A 22,944-nucleotide genomic window follows, 5' to 3' on the forward strand; every position below is an offset into this window, starting at 1 on the left:
TAAGAGTTTCTATAGATAAAGATGAATTTCACAAAAGCATGTATTTCCACATGGACAAGAAGCACTTGGTCAACTCCACAAAGAGGAAAGTCATGAATCGAAATGTCAAAAGGGCACATTTCAACACTGAACAAGCAATAAAAATGGTCCATCCAAGTGACACCTTACCATGTATAGAGAATGTGTTCCAGAGATTTCTAAAAATGCAGGTGCTGGAAAAAAAAGGCAACATCAGGTAGAGTGTTACAAGAATAAGATGATGGCCCAAACTTCAGAACGGTCGTCTTACACTTGATTTAGACCGACTTGGTTGTTGAGGAACTTCGATGCACTACACAGAGGGCCAACTTTGGGAGAAATTATTCTTGGGGAGTCCTAGCTTCTCAATTTAAGTGTAGGTTATGCTTTTGCATAACCTCCTGCAAAATCCTTTCTATTGCTAATGCTTCTGAACTTTATTTGAAGAACCTGAAACAATGTCAGAAGCACTAGTTGCCAAGCAATCTTGACCATTACTAGACAGTGGTCAGCATGTATTTAATTTTTCCACAACAAGGTATCATGAGAGGAAAGAATACATAAAGGAAAGCAATTAGAAGCACTAGTTCTTGAGGCCACAAGAAGCTTCCAAGAGATACATCGCTAAACTGGTAGAACACAGGTTATAGCATGATAAGGTTCAGCTTATTCGGTGTCCAACTTGCATGCACTATGTAAAGTGCGCATATCATGAGTTAACTAAAAATAGTTCAACCATGCAAAACAAGCCTGCAGTAGAAACTTCGGTTGTCCATTTGAAATTTGTGTTGGCTACGAAGCAACACCTAAGCTTCAAACACAACCATGCTTGCATACTGCTTATTTTTCATATTTGTTGGCTACTCCTCAGAAACTCCATCAGCAAGAGTATTGGCCATAGCATCTCCATCATCAACAACCTCCTCATCATCATCATTTGCTGGGACATCATCTCCATCTAGGGGAGCAGCAGAAATAGCAACATTGCCATCACCATTCTCTCTTTCTTCCTCTTCCTCTGCATTGTCCGCAACTGCCAGCAAAAAGTTTTGTTACCTTAGACATATTATAACGAGTTCGGCATTGTATAAGATAATAACAACTTATGATGCACTAAGTGCTTTAAATATACAATATAACTTCTTTAGTTTTTTATTCATATGACTCGGAAACGAATGTGTCAGCATGTAAGGTAATGCGTGTTACTGTGCGCACCATTCTCTTGTTCTTGTGGAACTGGAACAATGTAGATCCTCTTGACAGAAATGACAAAAATCCTGCAGTATTAACTTGTTACTACTTTTACATAACAAGCATTGTTGGTAATTTGGAAAGGAGAGACAAAACAAAACATATATACACATCGAGTGAGGAAGAGTGAGTGAGAGAGAGAAGTTGAAGGACTCACTCCCATGGAACTTCCCCAAGGAAGAAACGATCACCATCCACGTTATCATAGAAAAGAATGAAGTTGTTGTCATCTGATGCCCCATCAACTTCATTGTTTACTAACCCATTAAGTTCACATGATGGCACTATAAAATTGAAGAAAAATGAACAAATTAGTATTGCCATATTCGAGCTTGATTATATATATTTTTAAACTGTGATGTACGTATGTGGTTGTGTGTCCTTAAATAAATTTATAATGATTTTCTAAGAAATCTATAGTTGTGTTACATGAAAAATGGAAGTGAATCCAATAACACTTACTCTATAGAAGAACACTTTTGATAGATTAAGTACTTGTAAAAGTAGAAAGTGGGAGGCACCTAACCTTATAATTCTATATTAAGAAAAAAAAAGGTGCCAAAAAACAGAGCCAAACATGACTTGAACCTAGGAAATGGAGCTGTGCACCCATCATACCTCCAGCTACGCTCACAGTTCATGCACAATTATGGTAGTCTACTATTTGATTTCCACTTCAAGAGAAAATCAGCAAAACATTATATAATAGATCCTCTGAGTGCATGATCCCAATTAAAAGATGCAATTTTACAAGATACTCTAATGTCAATTCTTGCCCCTCATGATTTTGCATACATCAGAAGAAAGAAATTGACTCAAGATCTTCGAAGATTACATATGTGCCATAATTACTAGATAGTATTTATAATCTAGATCCTCTATAAATTGGTTGCTAGGGTGATATAAGTTAGAAACTAGGATATCAATCTTGGTGTAAACAAGTATGTTGAGTTGGATGGATCATAGTCAAAGATTTATTCAATTAATACTACAAATCCAAGTGAATCAAGAACAACTACATCGACATATTGACCAAATATGTGTATGGAGAAGTTTTACTTACTGGAATAGTTGTTGCCTAATCTTTTTAAGGTGAAGGACAACGAGGCGTAGTTCTGGTGAGTGGCCAGATTTATCTTCCTCCCAACAACTTCACCTTGCATGAAAACCTTCACAAAACTTGATGGTGTGAATCTAGGACGCACCTCAACATCAGGCGTAACAGAAGTATTGATACTCTTGATCTCATCCATAAGAGATTAGTGCCCGACTCCTAGTACGCTCTGATATATATATCTATTAAGATGCCCAAATTAGTTGTCACTAGGAAAAATTGCATATCTTGTGTCAAAGAGAGAATAATGATTCTAATATTGAAAAAATGGAAACAAATGAAATGTAGGGATGCAAGGTTTCTCCTAACCTTGACAGATGATATCCGTGCAGATCACAATAGGCATACCGAGTCGAATGCCAACTGTGGGTATTTATAACACATGGAGTGACCCTACTATTAAATGAAGTTCAGCTAGCATAGCCATTATTCACAACTACCCTTGTACAATATAGTATTTTAAAAAATTATTCCAAGATAGCTAGTATTTTCATCTGCACATATATATATTTTTTCAATAGTATAAGGGGCTCAATTGAAAATATGTGGTTGACTTGCAAGTATATATCTATAACATTTAATGTCCTATGAATAAATTTCAGCATATCTTACTCTTTAAAAAAATGTTACATTGCATTTATGTTACATAATAATTGACCTTCACCAGTACATATGCAGCCAAGCGGTTTGTTGTCTTCTTTACGTGTAGAAAACAAATCAACTGGTTTTCTTAAGTTACTTTCTTAAACTCCATAGCATGGTGATGAAACCAGTTTGTCTGTATTATTTGGTTTTTTCCTTCATAGATTCTATGCTTTTGTAGAATTTTCTATTTATTTTACAATAAATACAAATCATATCTCCATATGTTTATGAAAATCAATATTCCACCTTGTATATATTGAATACATTACTCCACATTTGATACAAATTGTGCATTGTAGAAAAATTTCCACTCGAAGTACCAATCCACAAAAATTCCAATACTTCCTCTTGTTGTTCACAGATTAAATTCATCATTGTTTCACTAAAAAACATGCAAAAACAATTCTGTTAGGTAAAATCTTGGATCCAATATTGCTCTATTGCACACTTGTATTGGTTTCGTATTATGAAAAGTGATCATTGATGACTCTTTGGGTGCAATATAAAACTAACATATAGTACGCGGATACATAATTTTAATTAAAATATAATATTTTTTAGATTTCCATGCATATATTAAACTAGTTGTGGGGAGGAGAAAAGACAAAAAAAATGAACAAGAGACAGATTTGTAATTATGTAGATCATGGTAAATACGTAATCAGTGTAATCAAATTAGTGAAATTAAAAAATATTGTTAACTATACCAAGGTTTCTTAATTTTCAAGTTTAAGAAACAATTTAAATATGTTTTACATTTTGTATATAATAGTAGCATCATATAATCTACCAACACTAAGGAAAGGCAGACACTATATGTCTAATTAAACATTAGTTTGCACAAAGCAAACAAAATGAAAAAGTTCACTTTCAATCAAGATTTCCTTTATCTATTATGCTAGGTATAACTTTTAGAGAATTAAAAGGAGACCATTTTATAGTAAACACTAAGAACAATAAGACCTAGTTGAAGAATCTATTAATTTATCATCATGCTACCAAAGTTCATCACAAGATGGTTGGGTAAAATCATTAGGCTAGTCTAAATATCTTGCCTTGCATAATATGTTACTCAACTATAGTGCCCGACACAAATAATTTGCCTTCTATATATTAATTTGATGGTTGGGAACTTCATTGTTTTATTGATCCATTGCTCATACTGATGATTGCACCTTTAGGAATGTCCCAACCATTTGTTCATACATTGACAAGGAGTCTACAGTTCACATAAACCTTATATCAATTATGCCCAAAAAATAAAAATAGCCTTGATTATGATACCCTCTTTCAATTCACATGCTTCAAGTCACTTCGTGTTGAACCATAATTTCCATTGTATATTGAAGCCAACCCTAGTACTATTCTCTTTTGTTGGGATTAGATGTATAAAATTTTGTGGAGGTATGGAGACCAAGTGTTGCTCGGGTTCTTAAGGGTTGAAAGATATTCGGAGATGGGCATGTTCTAGTGTTGTATAGAAAAATAAGATTATGGAATAATAAATTTAAGATATAGGAATTTCATAGTAATCATTGTTTTCATTAGCAAATAGCACCACTACTCAAACGCAATCCCTAAGGTTTGAAGTGGTAAAGGCTTTGGAGGGTCACACAAAGGAAAGGCTTGCGAACCAACTGTCGTGTCCATCTTTGTAGCACCACCACATGTGACTTTTTTCTTAGTAAACTAAATATGGTTTAGATGTTAAGACTAAAACCATTATTTAGTTTGTGATAGAGTTAGGATATGCACACCATTTACTTGAAACTTAAGAATACCAAGAACTAGGGTGGGCATTCATATGATCAGAAATTCAGTTTGTTATTTCAAGAAATATTTTGTCCTCTTAAAACGAACTGAATTAATGACAAAAGTTTTGGTGACCTATGGTTTGGAATTTTCTATTGGTCAGTATTTCGGTTAGGAGAAAGGTCGCTGACACTAGGAGTGTGTGATTGTGCTTACGTAGCATGGCGGGATCCAAAAGCGCTAGGAGCTGAGGTCTAGGGCATTGGAGTACTGAGTAGTGAATGCCATAGGATCAGTGTGTAGTTGGTGAGGTGGCGAGCTGTTCAACCACTAGGAGTGTCGGGTTGCTTGGAGGTGTCTAACTACGTGTGGGTACCAAAAAGCGTCTATTAGCCAAATGGTCCACGACAAGCTACAAGCTGCAGCCTATAGGCTATCTACTGGACTAGGTGGTCTGCGTGTGTCAACTGAGGTCATGTCTACCTCGGCGCCTAGACGGGGGGGGGGGGGGGGGGGGGGGGGCAACATCCTAGGGCCTAGGCCAAGAGGGGACCCACAATATCGCATATATACATCACGCAACCACACTTTGCTGCTCTCCTATTGCTAAGTGGCCTGGCCACTCAGGAAATTTTGTGCCTTCACATAGTTTCTCATTATCAATCCATTGTGTATTATTAGTTAATTTCTTAGCATGTTAGATTAATAGATGTTAGAGTTTCTAAACTTCTAATTCTATGTATTTGTTAGTTATTTTCTAAGCCAATTATTTCTCTATTATCTAGGATATGTACCTAGATGTGAAACATGAAGAACAAAATGACTGTAATTGTGTATTATGCCAATATGTCAAGTAAGATTCTAAGACCGGAGTTTTTTGCATCAAGAAATGTTCAAATGTGTTTTGTTTTATAGAACTGGAAAATTATTATTGACGGAGTTGTGGGAAATTTGGTTTTTAGCTAAGATAATCATTCTTGTTTCATTTGACTACTCTTTTAGTTTATATTATCAACATTTTTTCAAGAATTAAGTATATGTTACTAGTACTACTATATTCTTTATCATGTTGCAAGTAAAAAAGAATATTTGGTCAAAAGGGCCATATTATCTCTTCTACCCTAGGGCTCTCAAAACTACAAAGCTGGCATTGACCAGGGTTGATGGGTGAGCTGTAGGTGGGGTTGAATAGCTCATGGGTGGTGATAGAGCGAAATGAATAATGCCTAGGTTAAACCTTGGGCTAATCAAACATTGTTCAAAGCTCTTTGGGCTGCTTGGTTAACTAAGTATGATGACCAAAGTAAAGAAAATTAAATCATTATTCTAGGACCAAAACCCAATTGGGATTTCAGTTTTTAGGGTTTGGTGTCACATAATACTGAGTTGGTATGCAAGATGATATTTGAAAATGGGGGAAACATGATAAACACAAAGTGGTTAACAAGTCATATATCTGCCTTATTTATCACTGCTGAGACCAATGTTGACAGCATGTTTCTTCCTTTCTAGATTTTTTTCTTACATAACGATCAAAATTATATGCACATTGATTATGAAACAACAACGGTACAACATAACTCACCTAGATACTAGCTACCTCACTTAATAGTTAGTACAAGAAGAAAAGTACATAATTTGGAGCTATATATGCCAAATCAAGAGATGTGCAAGGATATGGTGCGTATATGCTCATGTCCTTGTGACCACTTGCTTGAAGAGTGCCAGTCATTTGTTGGTTCTTCGGTTTTATATTTTCTGTCACCTTCACCTTGACCTGAAAAGAAATTGTGTAACAACCATATCATGGTATAAGCAACGTTGATTCATGAGTGGTAGTCATTGTCGTTTTTATCTATACCTAATATAAAAAAGGCAAAATTTCTCTCCACCCTATTTTTCATTCGGCCCAACTAGAAGCCCACTCACTCGCCCCGCTCGCACTCACACTCCTCCACTCATGTCTCCATAATGCACGTCACCACCGCTCCGTCCTCTCCAAAAAACACACCACCACCGCCACTTGATACCTGGTTGACCGTGGGTCAAGAAGAGATCTGTGGTGTCGGGAGCTGATCAGACGGCCATCACGTGCTCGCTTGGTGGTGTGCATCTAGGAGGCTGCCAGGATGGTGCACTGGTGGGCAGGGGTCACCACTGCATGGTGGAGGCCAAGCTCAGCTTGGTGAGCATGACGGTGAAGATCTGGGTGGTGGAAACGAGTTGGTGGCGGTGGTCGACGAGGACAGATGGCAGGTTGCAGTGGAGCTTAGGCGAGCTTTGGAGGAAGGCAATGGAGCAGTGGATTGGCATCGTGGAGCGGTCTGCTGGATGTGAGTTGAGCTTGTGGTGCCAAGGGAGAAGAAATCATGGACTGTGAGGTCCCTAGAGAGGAGATCGGGTCGACGGCAGTGACCTCGGCCATGGCATCGATGGCATTTGGGGGTGGCTCTAGAGCGAGGGAGGGGATGCGGGCAGCGCCGATGTGGCGGCGATGAGTGTGCATGGTGTAACACCCTAGAAGAACCGGTACCCCGATGATGTGCTCTTGTTAGATTGTAGTGCGGTAATACTCCAGAAGGATATTTTTGTTGTTGTTTTCTTCTGGGGTGTTACACATGGTCCTCAGGGCCAGCGTATATAGGGCAGAGAATGGAGCAAAGGGCCCGAGATGGAACTCGTGCATCTGCTAATGGCGCCAGGCATGGAGGCTCCTGATTGTGACGTGCGAGAAGAAAAAGGAAGGGGCGGGGGTGAAGGAGGCGTGATTCACGGTGCCTTGACTGGACGGAGGAGAAGGGGGCGCACCTAGTAGCCAGAGTAGCGTCTCGGTGCTTCTCCTCAGCCAGAGAATGAAATTAAAGGAGCAGGCAGAATTTGGGAAAGGAGGAAGGTAAGGGATGACAACGCGGGGGGCCACTTGGCAGCGAGGGAACGAGCCCGATTGTCATTGGGTCACAGAGAGAGGGAGAGGGTGGGCTGCTGCTAGCTCTTGGGCTATGGCCAAATCGGAAGACGAGGGGCATGGTGAGCTCTCTGCGTGGGCTGACAGGGCGGGATCACGGGGATGGGCCGAAAGGCTTACGGCCCAGGAGGGTGGAGAAGAGGAGTTCGCGGGGCTCAGGAAAGAAAGAAGGGAGCAAGCAGTCGGCGGCCTTTTGGCCCAAGAAGAGAAAATGTGATAGGTTGGGCCAAAAAGAGGTAGGATGGAATAATATCTGCAGGGTGACAGACTTAGTCAATGTCAACAAAGAGGCTAATCAATCTATGTTTATAGGTAGTTGAGCACACCAAGGATAGTGGAAGGTCAGGGCGAGACAACTACGAGTGAGCGGATGCTGATTTGGAAGTTGAAAGCGCATAACAACCCATTGCAACGTACGAGCACTTTTGCTAGTATATCTAAAAATGAATGGTAGTCAATCTAGGAACACGTGTAACAAAACAACATTATATTGCAATTACCTTTGTCACTTGGTGCTGGATTTCGGACAATGTACAATATTTTAGCAGACGCTAGGAATAATTGCAGAAAATGCACAACATTATTTTTCCCCACTTTGGGATAACTCCTCGCATTTCCATGCTATATTTTCTAAATTTTAAAATCTATATATAATACATGAAAATAATTTTAAATATGATTATTCCTAATCTGTTAACCATCATGATTTTCCTAGTTAATTTTTGTCATGTGCAAAGTATACTATATATTTTTCAGTAGCACAAAATTCTAGTGGACTCAGCACATTATGAATTACAGCAATGGTGAGTTGTCATTTTGCAGTAACATTAATGCAGGCCAAGAATCCATTCCAGAATATCTATATATAATATTAATATTATGATTATATTGAACCATGATATATATATATAATTAATATAGTTGGCGGATGGCAAGCAATCGGCTGCAGGTACTTACTCCCATGGAACGTCACCAACCAGCATTCGGTCACCCTCAAAGTCTTCATACAACAATATGAACTTGTCACTATTAGGAGCATCTTTTTCTCCCGTGCCTGCACCTGAACAGTCTGCGGCTGCATTTGCAGAATGAAATTCATTTTTGTGAAAACAATCAACGAGACATATCACCATGGTAGAGAAATTGGAATCCAACTTTGAAGCAATAAATAAATACCAGCACAAGTTTTAATTTTGCAGGGGGTAGTTTGCTCGTACTTACGGCAGAAGAAGTTTGTTGTCATGTTGGTGAGCACCCTGGAGAGGTAGTCGTAGCCGCCACTACGCCAGATTTACACATCACTGCCGGCATCATCACTGTCGGATTTGTGAGAACCGACAATGATGTACCTTCACTGCCGGTTATGAGCTTGAAAATGAAAAAATGATTGGGGCTGAACTAGAACCGGTAGTGAAGGACCACATCATTGCCGGTTTGTAGCTTAAACCGGCAGTATTTTGGCGGCCACTCATCACTACCGGTTTAAGCCAAGAGCCGATAGTGATTAGGCTCTATCACTGTCGGTTCTAGCCAAGAACCGACGGTGATAAGCCTACAACACAAAAAGGTTGCAGCCGTCCTCTCCTTCCTCCTCTCTTCCATCCAGAGAACAGAGGCGCGTGTTTGGACCCTTCCCTTCATTGTTGCGGCTGCTCTTCACCATGAAGCTAGTGCTTGGATTTTGAAGAATGGCTGGATCTTTCTGCTTTAAGGTTAGTAACAAACTTCCACTCCTTTGATTTTGTTGCTTAATTAGCTTCGTTTTGATGGCTACATTGCTTGATTCTCATTCTAGTTCTTTCTCTATTCTAGATAGCACTTTTCCAATTGAACATTTGTGCAAGGCTCAAATTGTGGTGAATCCATCATCCAAACGGTTGGTGTCTATGAACACATTTAAATTCCTAGCTAATTATTCCATGGTGGTCAAGATCATCATTGTTAGTATGTGATGCTATAATTAGTTCTTAGAAGTAGAGTAGAATAGATGTTCTTCATTATTGCGCAATAATTGTTTTTTACTACGATTTTCAATTTACAGGGCCGGGGCTACCAATTTCAATTTTCCAGTAATTAGTGTACAATAATATTTTCCAAAAATGGTACTTTTGAGCTACAATTGTTGTTCATGAAGCTCGATTTCTTATTAATTCTTTGTAATTACTGTCTCAGTATTTTTTTGTGTAGAGATGGATCGAGAGTGGATGCATCTGTCCTAAACGGACAAGCGGTACATGCATGGCGCCAGCCAGTTTATCACCGATGCCAAAGTCCATGCTAGGAATAGGAACCCTGTCTTCTGCCCATGCAAAGATTGTAAGAATCATAGGAACTTTCATCAAATTGAGTCTATACGATCGCACTTGATTACCAGGGGGTTCATGCCAAACTATACGATATGGACTATGCATGGCGAGGTTGGTGTGAATGTTCTGCAAGAAAACGATGATGATGTGGACATACCTGACGTAGCCATCCACGATGCTGACGAGAAACCCAGTGTCAATACGGAACCTGTGGCCACAGTTAATAATGTGTTTAGGAACACGCTAGCTAATGACACCAAGGATAACGATGGCATTTCTCAGCTGCTACATAATGTAGAGACTGGTTTTCTTAGTGAAAGACAGCTGAGAACGCTAGAGAAAATGAGACAAGATGGCAAAACACCATTGTATAGGGATTGCCCAATGAGCAAACTAGAAGCCGACATCATGCTATTAGAGTTCAAATCGACAAACAGATTGAGCGATAAAGGCTTCGATCAGTTGTTAGGTATAATAAGGAAAATGCTCCTAGAAAAAAAATGAGTTGCCAGAAAAGACATACTTGGCTAAGCAAATGATCTGCCCCATCGGTCTCGAGGTTGAAAAAATCCACACGTGTTCTAATGATTGCATATTGTACTGTGGAGAAAAATACAAAGACTTGGACAAGTGCCCCAAGTGTGAAGCTCCACGGTACAAGGAAGGGCTGTCAGATGAGGGTACCAAGACTAGAGGAGGTCTCGTAAAGGTCGTTTGGTATTTCCCTATAGCTCCCCGGGTGCATAGGCTGTTTGCATGTGTAAAGTCAAACAAGCTGTTACGCTAGCATGGCGAAGAGCATAAGAAAGATACAATGATGAGGCACCCCGCTGATGGGCATGACTGGAGGACTATCAATACTATGTTCTATAAGGACATCGGTGGAGAGGTAAGGCACCTTTGGTTTGCTTTGAGCACAGATGGGATGAATCATTTCGACCAGGTTAGAAGCAATCATAGCACTTGGTCAGTGACGCTCTGTATATACAACCTTCCACCTTGGGTCTGTATGAAGCGGTCGTACATCCAGATGCCACTACTGATCCAAGGGCTAAGACAACCTAGGAATGACATCGATGTGTTTCTAGAACCAGTGATCGATGAACTAGTGGAGATATTTGAAAAGGGTGGGCCGGATGTTTGGGACGAGTACAAAAAGGAACATATCACGATCAAGGGAGTACTTATCGCTACAATCACCGACCTGCCAGGTCGAGGTTCGTTGTCCGGAGAGAAGACAAAAGGCTATATTGGATGTGTCGAGTGCTTGGACAACACCGATGCGGTAAATCTACCAAATAACTCAAAGATAGTTTATATGGGACACCGTAGGTTCCTACCTAAGGATCACCCTTACCGCAGGAACAAAAAAGATTTCAATAGTACTATTGAGAAACGCTTAGCTCCAAAATATCGAGACGGGCCTGCGATACTTCGAGAACTCAACAAACTGGAGGTTGTCCTTGGGAAGGGGGACAATGCAGTAGCAGCGCCTGATGGGAGCATTTGGAAGAAAAAATCTGTATTCTAGAAACTACCTTACTGGTTATTTTTGAGTGTACGCCACTGTCTTGATCCCATGCACATCACTAAAGACATGTGCGCTAACACTCTTAACACCTTGATGGACACCGGGGGGACATCGAAGGATTCACTAGCCACACGTTTGGACATGCAACACTTGAGAATTAGGAAGGAGCTGCATCCCCTAGAGCTAGAGAATGGCCAGTTCAAACTTCTGGTTGCATCATGTACATTGAAGAAGGAAGAAAAGCGTGCGCTTATTTCTTTCTTCAATGAACTCAAAGTCCCGACGGGCTACTGTGCGAACCCGAAGAGGCTAGTGAACATGAGAGAACTCAAGTTCAACTATGGCCCTATGAAGGCCCATGACTGTCATGTCATTATGACTTAGCTGCTCCCTGTTGCCCTGCGTGGTTGAAAGGTCCTAATATGGCTAAAGGGAGGGGGATGAATAGCCTATTTAAAAATCTACAAATCAACTAGAGCAATTTGATTAGTATGACAAATAGCAAAATGCAAACTTGCTCTAGCTCTACAAGGGTTGCAAGCCACCTATCCAACAATTCTAGTTACAATGATTACTAGGCACACAACTTGCAATGTTACTACTCACTAAGAGCTCTCAATCTTTCTATTCTAAAGAGCTCCACTAGATGAACTTAAAATAACAAAGCAAGCTCTCAATTCTAATTACACTAAAGAGCTTGCCACAACTAGTTTGCAAGAATATAAATGAGTGAGTAAGGTGATTATACCGCTGTGTAGAGAAGTGAACCAATCACAAGATGAATATTAAACCATTCACTGGGAGAATACCAAATGGCAAGAGACAACCGATTTTCTTCCGAGGTTCACGTGCTTGCCAACACGCTACGTCCCTGTTGTGTCGACCAACACTTGGTGGTTCGGCGGCTAAGAGGTGTTGCACAAACCTCATCCACATGATTGGACACCGCAAGAACCTACCCGCAAGTGAGGTAACTCAATGACATGAGCAATCCACTAGAGTTACCTTTCGGCACTCCACCGGGGAAGGTACAAATCCCCTCATAATCATCAGAGATGGCCACGAACAATCACCAACTCATGCCAATCCTCCACTGCTGCACCAAGCTGTCTAGGTGGTGGCAACCACCAAGAGCAACAAGCGAAATCCACAGCAAAACACGAATACCAAGTGCCTCTAGATGCAATCACTCAAGCAATGCACTTAGATTCTCTCCCAATCTCACAAAGAAGATGAATCAATGATAGAGATGTGTGGGAGGGCTTTGGCTAAGCTCATAAGGTTGCTATGTCAATGCAAATGGCCAAGAGAGTGAGCTTGAGCCGGCCATGGGGCTTAAATAGAAGCCCCCACAAAATAGAGCCGTTGGGTTCCTTACTACACTGAACATGGGCCGACCAGATGCTCCGGTCAGATTGATCAGACGCTGGACCTCAGCGTCTAGTCGAGTGATGTGCGCCACGTGTCATCGGCTTCAAATGCTGATCGCCCGATTTCAACGGTCAAGTGATGACCGGACGCGCTGCTGCGAAGTGACTGGATGCTGGACCCCCAGCGTTCGGTCATTTCCAGTAAGCATCCATTCGCGGAAATCCACGACCGGACGCGTCCGGTCATGCACGACCGGACTCACCCAGCGTCCGGTCACTCAACGTTTCCTCTGTGTGCCTCACGTCAGCATACGTCAGCATTGACCGGACGCACCCAGCCAGCGTCCGGTCACTCTTCACACCAGCATCTGGTCACAAGACTGAGACGCGTGCTCACTACTGCTACTGACCGAACTCTGAACCCAGTGTCCAGTTACTGCTTCACCAGCATCCGGTCACTCTATGAACCCCTGTCTTTTCTGTATAGGGCGCCGGTGGCACCATCGGACTATCTGCACTCTACGGGCGGATACTCTGCCGGTGAAGTTTCTAACCCTTGCTCAAATGTGCCAACCACCAAGTGTATCACATTGTGCACATGTGTTAGCATATTTTCACAAACATTTTCAAGGGTGTTAGCACTCCACTAGATCCTAAATGCATATACATTGAGTTAGAGCATCTAGTGACACTTTGATAACCGCATTTCAATACGAGTTTCACCGCTCTTAATAGTATGGCTATCAAACCTAAATGTGATCACACTCGCTAAGTGTCTTGATCACCGAAACAAAAAAAACTCCAACCATTTATACCTTTGCCTTGAGCCTTTTGTTTTTCTCTTTCTTCTTTTCCAAGTTTAAGCATTTGATCATCACCATGCCATCACCATCGTCATGATCTTCGCCGTTGCTTCATCACTTAGAGTAGTGCTACCTATCTCATAATCACTTTGATAAACTAGATTAGCTCTTAGGGTTTTATCAATTAACCAAAACCAAACTAGAGCTTTCAGTGGTATCCTCCCCCCAAAGGTCCACGCCCCAATCATAAAGCTTTGCTCGTTCTTCAATGCGATCTCAAAAAAGGTCATTGATGTGTTCATGCTAGAGCAGCTGCAATGGGACATAGCTGAAACGCTCGTTAGGCTTGAGATGCATTTCTCGCCGACTTACTTTGATATCTCATTGCATCTGCTCATTCCCCAACTAGTTTGTAGTCCCTGCTCGCAATACTCGAAGGAGCCCAACCCAACGCCGAGGAGCTGTGGATCCCTCACTATTAGTAGTAGCTCAGAAGAGAATGGTCGCCCCAATGTCCTTCTATCGAAAGTCTAGACATATATATTATAAAATTGAAACAAAAAATTTAAAATGTGGGCCACCTGGGACTTGAACACGGGTCTCAGGGGCTAAGTTATGGAGTCTTAACCATTGAGGCAGTCGGATGAATTTGAAAGGAAGGGAAAAGTTATACTACTTAACCCCTAACTGGTACAGCCACATCACTACCGGTTTGAGGAATGGTTCCGAATAGCACTTAGCTGGTTCTTTATCTTGGACATGGTCGAGAACACGACATCTAATACAAGTGGTCGGCTATGGACGTGTGAACTCAGTTTTTCCATCCCTTTGAGGGATGCAAATCATCGGAACCATATCCACGAGACGGGAAGATAGAGCCCGAACGTGATAAGCTTTCAATTCAGTGCCGTGCGCATCTGTTTAGAGGCACTTCGACGTGTTTGCTATGATGTGCCTGATTTCTCACACTTCAAGGCACTTGCTTTGAATGCTGGTGATATCCCCGTCCCGCAAGCAAGCGAATGGTTTGCGAGCTACAACCATGCGGATGTGGTAAAATGGTCACTTATACCTGAGTCGTGGTTATTTGTTGTTTATTATTGTAATAACATTCTCTATTTTTTTTTCTTTTTCTCTGCATGCAGATTGTGCGCCAGGACCTTACCTATGCTGCATATGGCTTGTGGGCCATTCTAGACCAAGCTACGGAGCAACTCGGGTATGATTGGGACTTCTGCAATGGTAACCTCGGCCAGCTCACTGTAGAAGGACGCTAGTACTACATAAGGATTACTAATAAGGGCAGTGGTCGTTCAGTATGTTACATCTATGGCCGACCATTCTTTCAATATTTTGAGGCACGAGAGAGTGCACTCATACGAGCATTGGACTTCATCGATACAAGCAGATACATAATCCGTGACATCAATTACCATGTATGGCTACAGAGGCATGTTAGTGTGCGTGGCCCGATCGAACCCGACAGTGATTCCGATAGTAATTAATGTTTATTAGGTTGTTTTCAAGGTCGTAGTTTAATTGGGTTCTAATTTTAATTTATATGGCTTTGTGTGTTTAATTATTGTCATGCATGTAATTCGTGTAACATTTGTTGGGCACCTAGAAATATACATTCGGGTATCGTATTCGTCTCAAACTTTTTCTTAGGCTTCCACGTGCCACGTGTGAAGAAAACACCTAGTTTGGGATTTTTCAGAGATGGTTTGCTACTTTCTGAGGTTTAATTGAATTTTCGTGCGATGACATCGTTTAATTATAGGTTGAACTGAGTCTACCCATGAAAAGATCTAGAATGGTGCCAAACTTTTACACAGGCTCTAATATGCCCTAGGGATAAGAATTTTATGGAGGTGGATGATAAAATCTATTGGGTTCAAGATGAAATTCACCCTCTTTTGTCTGATTCGGCACAGAGAAAAATATAATAAATAAAAAAACTGATCAGAAAAAACCTCAGATCCTGTGTGGGATCTTAATTTAGGTGTACATGCTTGCCAAAAAAATTTCAAGCCATTTCGATATAGGTGGAGTATACATGCTTCACAGAGGTACATGTGTCTTTTCATCGAACCATGACTATACACATAGGTTATCAAGGTTTCTATGGTTTATAGGCATTCTGGTGTCGTATTTATCTCAAACTTTTTCTTAGGCTTGCACGTGCCATGTGTGAAGGAAACACCAAGTTTAGGATTTTTCGAAGATGGTTTGCTACTTTATGAGGTTTAATTGAATTTCTACGCGATGACACTGATTAATTATAGGTTGAACTGAGTCTACCCATAAAAATATCTGAAATGGTGCCAAACTTTTACACAGGCTCTAATATGCCTTAGGGATAAGAATTTTGAGGAGGTGGATGACAAAATCTACTGAGTCCAAGATGAAATTCACCCTCTTTTGTCTCATTCGGCATAGAGAAAAATGTAATAAATAAAAAAACTGATCAGAAAAACCTCAGATCCTATGTGGGGTCTTAATTTGGGTGTACATGCTTACAAAAAAATTCAAGCTATTTCGATATAGGCAGAGTATACATGCTTTACAGAGGTACATGTGCCTTTTTATCGAACTATGACTATACACATAGGTTATCAAGGTTTCTGTGGTTCATAGGCATTTCGGTGTCGTATTCGTCTCAAACTTTTTCTTAGGCTTGCATGTGCCACGTGTGAAGGAAACATCAAGTTTAGGATTTTTCGGAGATGGTTTGCTACTTTCTAAGGTTTAATTGAATTTCCGCGCGACGACACCGATTAATTATAGGTTGAACTGAGTCTACCCACGAAAAGATACAGAATGGTGCCAAACTTTTACACAAGCTCTAATGTGCCCTAGGGATAAGAATTTTGTAGAGGTGGATGACAAAATCTATTGGGTCCAAGATGAAATTCACCCTCTTTTATCTCATTCGGCATAGAGAAAAATATAATAAATAAAAAACTAATCAGAAAAACCTCAGATCCTGTGTGGGGTCTTAATTTGGGTGTACATACTTGCTAATAAAATTTTAAGTCATTTCGATATAGGCGGAGTATACATGCTTCATAGAGGTACATGTGCTTTTTCATCGAAGCATGACTATACACATAGGTTATCAAAGTTTTTATGGTTCATAGGCATTCTGGTGTCGTATTTATCTCAAACTTTTTCTTAGGCTCTCACATGCCACGTGTGAAGGAAACACCAAGTTTGGGATTTTTCGGAGATGGTTTGTTATTTTCTGAGGTTTAATTGAATTTTCGCACGACGACACCGATTAATTATAGGTTGAACTGAGTCTACCCACAAAAAGATCCAAAATGGTGCCAAACTTTTACACAGGCTCTAATGTGCCCTAGGAATAAGAATTTTGTGGAGGTGGATGAAAAAATCTATTGGGTCCAAGATGAAATTCACCCTCTTTTGTCTAATTCAGCACACAAAAAATATAATAAATAAAAAACTGATCAGAAAAACCTAAGATCCTGTGTGGGGTCTTAATTTGGGTGTACAAACTTGCCAAAAAAAATTCAAGCCATTTCGACATAGGAATACATATGCTTCTATTTATTTAGTATATAAAAGAAAATTTTTAATATATATAAACATCAATGTCGGTTTTAAAAAACCAGCATTGATGAGAATAAACCGATAGTGATACTATTTATCACTGTCGATTTATTTTAAAAACTGGCAGTGATATATAAAAAATTAAAAAAAATTATGCCAGCCCTCGGGTTCGAGCGTGGGTCTTGGGGTGTAGAGTTCAGAGACTTAACCGCTGCGCTAGTATAGGATGTGTGCCAAGGGTTATTTACTTTTTCCTTTTGACCTTTAGGCCTCTTAAAAAATTATAAAATAGAACAAAAAAATTTGGGCCACCTGGGACTCGTACACGGGTCTCGAGGGCTAAGTTGAGGGGTCTTAACCGTTGCGCCAGTAGGAGGAGTTCGAAAAAAAACGAAAAGTTATCCTACTTAACACCTAAATTAAGACCTAACTGCTACAACACATTACTGTCGGTTTGGGAAATGACCCGACAATGATATACCCTAGCACTGTTGGTTTACAATCAAAACCGACAGTGATGAGCTATTTTCCATAATAAATTAATAATTTATAAAATAGAACAAACAATTTTGGGCTGCCTGGGACTCGAACATGGGTCTCGAGGGCTAAGTTGAGGGGTCTTAACCATTGCGCCAGTAGAAGTTCGAAAGAAAACAAAAAGTTATCCTACTTAACACCTACCTGCTACACCACATCACCGTCAGTTTGGGGAATGACCCGACAGTGATGTACCACATCACTGTCGGTTTACAAGCAGAACCGATAGTGATGAGCTACTGGTATAAAAATGGCGTGGATTCAAATTATCCAAATTCATTTCAACCCCCCGCGCCAACCCCTCCCCCACGCTGGAGCACCGCCCCACGCCGTCCACCGCCCCACGCCGGAGCACCGCCCCACGCCGTCCACTACCCCAAGCCAAAGCACCGCGCCGTCCGGAGCACCATCGAGGCCTTCATGAGCGTGCGGATAGCTATTTTCCCACCCCCACGGTGAGTGCATGGCTCACTGCCTGCTACGTGTCTGATGAAATGTCCCACATCTGCTTACTTGAATCAGTAGATACTTTTCATTTACCAAGTACTACAACTTATTGTTTGATATGATAATTTACTTGCCATAATTTATGTTACTGCTACTTTATTGCAATGCTAGCATACTGTTTGATCATGAATGTCTAGTCTGTAGTGCCACCGATGCTCAATGCTTTTGGATGTGAGAATGGAGTATATATATTTTAGACCTATAGAACTAATATATGCATGTCTTAGCATGGACCAGATAGGTACAAGTACAACTACAACCAATTTTTAAAAGATTTGGGTCTTCTTACTTCTTAGCACTATCCATTTAATCTGGAAATCGATGAGAATGAAATAAAGAAGCCGAGTAGATCGGACTTCATAGTTCTCTAGCTGCCTGTGCAGTGAAAGCTCCAATCCACGGCATGCATCTGAGTGACAGTTCAATGCAAATCCTTTCACAAATCTCATTCCTAGAGCTGATTATGAGTCACTTCTAGTTTCAAGCTTGTGCAAAAGCCAAGATAAAGAAAAGTTAATTGGACTGAGGTTAACTACAAGCAAACAAGGGTTGTTCGATCAGTATCAGGCAGGAAGAAACAATCATTATCAAAGAAGATTGGAATTTGGAAAGATGCTTGCCTACATTGATACTTGTGAAAGAACCTCGCGCCGATGGTTGGGGGATTTATAGTGAGACTGAAGACTCTAAGATGTCTCTAGGAGTATATCCAAAAGTCTTAAACTGACTCTCTAAATCATCATTTGGTTTTTAACGAATAAAAAAAATATTCTTTATATCTTTCCTACATCTAACAACTTTTATTTATCTTGTATGCATTGTAGAGGGTTCAATGCACTTAGACTAAGGTTATGATGACTTAATATATTAATTGGACTGAGGCTATGGTCATGTGCAATGATGATATAATCATAAGTTGTAGTAACTATTACTGAGGCACGTGAATAGCTGTTTTCCAAACACTCCTATCTATGCAATGGTTGTGTATTATTCATAAATATATTAAATTCTATAAGAATACATCATGTTTGAATGACAACCTAATTTACTTAAATGTATAGGCAACCATGGCATGGTATGTAGTGCATGTTGGTCATGTGCCTAGGATTTATCGAACCTAGGAAGATTACTATGCTCAAGTCAATCGCTACCCTGGTAATTTACACAAAAAATACAACACAGAAGCTGAAGCTTTGAGGGCCTACTATAGTCATTCGGCCTACCTTGCAAACCATGGGCAACCAGCCTACTATGGTCTAATGAACGCAAACCATGGCCATCCGCTAGCACTAGAGATTGAAGAGAAGCCACCCGCCGAAGATGTGAAGATTAGGAGAATTGCTCCTTGGTCTTGGAAAGATGTCATGCTTTTATTTATGGCTATGGTCATTGCTTTTCTTATTTAGAAGTTGATGTAGGCTTAGTTTCGTAGAACAGTAGGTGGACTTTGTTGTATGTGGTCAATCAAACAATGAATTTGTTCTAGGTGAACATATGCTATTATTTGACTTTGTTGTATGTGGACTTATTATTAGAATTTGCATTAAACATATGCTATTAGTAGTTGTCCATAGCCAAAACTAACCACGATCGTGTCACAGCCATGACTCATCGTCGCCTGTTACCCTGTCGCCGAAGAACAGATCGGCAACAAGAAGTGGCTGATATCGCTGGGAAGGGAGAGCCGCATGATCCGACAAACGGTGATGGTGTCAATCAGGGCGGTGAGAATGACCAGCCATGGACCCCGTTCGGCCTGCTCGATCTGGGTCAAAATGACCAAGATGGCCAGGTAACTTTGGTATCATGTGACTGTAGCCACACACGCTAATCAATTGAGAGGGTCATAGCTTACTTGGTGTCTCTAGCAGGAGCCCCCGCCGACCGAGGAGCCAAAGGGTTCGGGTAGCAGGAAGGCCAGATCCAAGCGAGGCGTGTCAAAGATTCCTGTTGGTAGGAATGCACACTGGCACATTACTAAGTTTGATGAATTCGGGGATCCACTCTCACCGCCTATAGCTTTGACCAAATACAAGACTATCCTCGGGTTACTTGTTAGGGACTTCATCCTGATTAGGTACAGGAAGTTGTCACACCCAATTTTAAGGATAAAATTGAATGCACAAAACTCGTGTGTGCCCAGGAATCAATCACACACACAAGCTGACAAATTACAATAATATCATCACGGTGTCTCATACATCAGAGTTATAATAAAACTTAGTCTTATACATCATAGCGGAATAATAAAAAGATAATAAACTCTCATGGCCGTCATCACAGGGAAAGTCAACTGGTTGACTACAAGCCTAATAATCCTCCGGGAAATCCTCATACCTGTTGTCATCTGTTACCCATCCGGGATTTTTATCCAAGTAAAGAAAATAAACAAGTATAAGTACATTTCGTACTTAGCAAGCTAACATGGGGTTATGAAGCTCAAAAAGGATAGACTCTGGTTTACTACAGTTAGCATTTTTAATAGGTCAAACTTTTATTCTCAAGTATTATCAAGTTATGCTTAAGCTCCCATTTAATTCCCATAAGAACATAAATCAAGGTCAGGTTTACCATATTTCATCATAGAACAACTTAAATGATCATCATCAAGTAACCAGTTATTCTGTGAGTTTTCCGGGCCGCTCGTAACCGTGAGCACGGCTGTTATAATAGTTTGTTACCCTCTGCAGAGGTGGTGCACATTCACCGCGAGTCGTGATCCCCATATGCCCGGGTTAATTACTCCCATGTCACTACCAAGGTGAGCGGGCAGGGTACACTATGAAGCCATTTCATAGGTTTCCCTAACAAATTAGGGCCTCTAGGTTTCCTTGGTAGGTAGATGTAGGGACCCCCCTTTCCTATGGCACAAATCCATCGCGGCTATACTCATAGGAACAGAGGCAGCCCTATACCCAAAGTGGCAAGCCCCATTTGCGCCAAAAAGGTAACCTCTAACCAGCTAGGAAGGTCCTATTACTGATCTAAAGTTAGAGCCATATGACTCTCCCGGTTGCACTGTCAGCCCCAGCTTTTGCCGACAGATAAGTCCTTATGGAGGGCCGGGAGCAACATGAACAAAGGTCATTTGCACTTTCGCCCTATGGAACAGTTGTTATAAATCATGTTACTCACTTTGTTCCATAGTATCATTCATCAACATGTATATCAAGTTCAGTTAGAGCACTAGCAATCTACCCATATGCATTTAACCCATAGGAGACAAGGAACATGATAACAATCACTAGGATGTCCTTATGGGTATCAAAATTAGACACATGCAAATGAGTAATTGATTAAAGTGAAATAGGACATCAAGGAAGACCCATGTTATACTTGCCTTGGTTCACAAACTCGTGCTGGTCCTGCTGGTCGTCGAAGAGTTCTTAGTCTCCAACGTTTTCCTCACCGTCTGAACGCGACCAACACGGCAACATACAACATTCCAAAAGCATTCATGCAAAGCAAACATTCCTATCATTAGAACAGTACACCAATAGTATTGAAATCAAGATAAAATGTTTGTAAAACTAATCTACGTTTCGCTACAATCACGTCAACGCGAAGTTCACGAAAAACGGAGCTAAAATGCGATAGTTATGATTAAAACGGGTTTTCCTAAAGCCATATATTTAATTAAATCTAATCTTGAAATTAAAAAGTTCCAAACTTGACTAATAGTAGCTCCAACATATAGCTTATGAAATTACGAAGCTAACGCAATTTGAATGGATCAATTCGGAGTTAAAACGATAATTCTATAAGCGAAACAGTTCGAATGACATTTCTGTAAATACTGAAAGCGTACTTTAGACTTAAACAGTGAAGTTTACGCTTTCCAAACGGGATTGCGCATTCGGGGAATTATGCCTTGGACTGCGGGTTCTATTTTCTGAAAACCGAGGGGCTCTTTAGCATAATCACCCGCGAAGGGGTATCTTCTAACGTGAGCCGTCGGATTTGAAATGAACGGCCAGAAATCGATCCGGGGAGAGAGAAGAAGAGATGGCCAGCCAGAACAGTGACTCCAGCAAGGCTCAGCCATGGCCGGCGGCAAAGAACACGCCGGCGAGCTCGGTTAGGGGGCTAGGGTCCGCCAAACGGGAAACCGAGGGCACCCGAGAGCTCGGGGGGGGGGGAGAAGGGGGTCGCGGCTATGCCATTTTGGCGGCCGGAAATGGGAGCTAGCGCGGTGGCCGCCATGGCTGGCGACCATGGCCCGTGGAGCTTGCAGCCAAGGCGCGGGAAGCCAAAAAAACGAGAAAAGAAGAGCATGGGAGGAGAGGGGAGAGTACGGCGAGTCTCACCGCGGTGAAAGCCAGAGCGGAGGCGGCTCGGAGGAAGCTGTCCGCACGGAGGGGCGGTCGTTGGAGCTCAGAGATCCCGGCAGCGGCAGCTGCGGTTCCTCGGTGCTTGGCGAGTGTGAAAACGAGAGCGGGGAGGCAGCCGGATGCGCGCGGGGGTCTAGCTCCTTTAAAACGAGGTCGAGGAGCGGGCGACGCGCCCACGATGCGGAGTGGGGCGACGGTTGTGGCCTGCGACATGGCCGGGCGGTTCCGAGGGCGCGGGCAG

The 22,944-nt window shown here is 41.4% G+C and overlaps 1 protein-coding gene and 1 pseudogene across 1 annotated transcript; both read right to left on the reverse strand.

Annotated features, from left to right (window-relative positions):
- Positions 1–878: 878 nt before the first annotated feature.
- On the reverse strand, positions 879–2,522 carry LOC136481868 (putative auxin-responsive protein IAA29). The gene is made up of 4 exons (XM_066479146.1): positions 2,333–2,522; positions 1,427–1,553; positions 1,234–1,295; positions 879–1,051 (listed from the first exon to the last, which is right to left on the reverse strand). Exons 1-4 carry the CDS (start codon positions 2,520–2,522, stop codon positions 879–881), a joined length of 552 nt encoding a protein of 183 aa, XP_066335243.1.
- A 3,916-nt stretch (positions 2,523–6,438) lies between these two features.
- Positions 6,439–22,944, reverse strand: part of LOC136479827 (auxin-responsive protein IAA27-like) — a 31,493-nt pseudogene continuing 14,987 nt past the window's right edge.

The sequence above is a fragment of the Miscanthus floridulus genome, chromosome 9 (assembly GCF_019320115.1).
Source record: "Miscanthus floridulus cultivar M001 chromosome 9, ASM1932011v1, whole genome shotgun sequence".
In the NCBI taxonomy this organism is placed as follows: Eukaryota; Viridiplantae; Streptophyta; class Magnoliopsida; order Poales; family Poaceae; genus Miscanthus; species Miscanthus floridulus.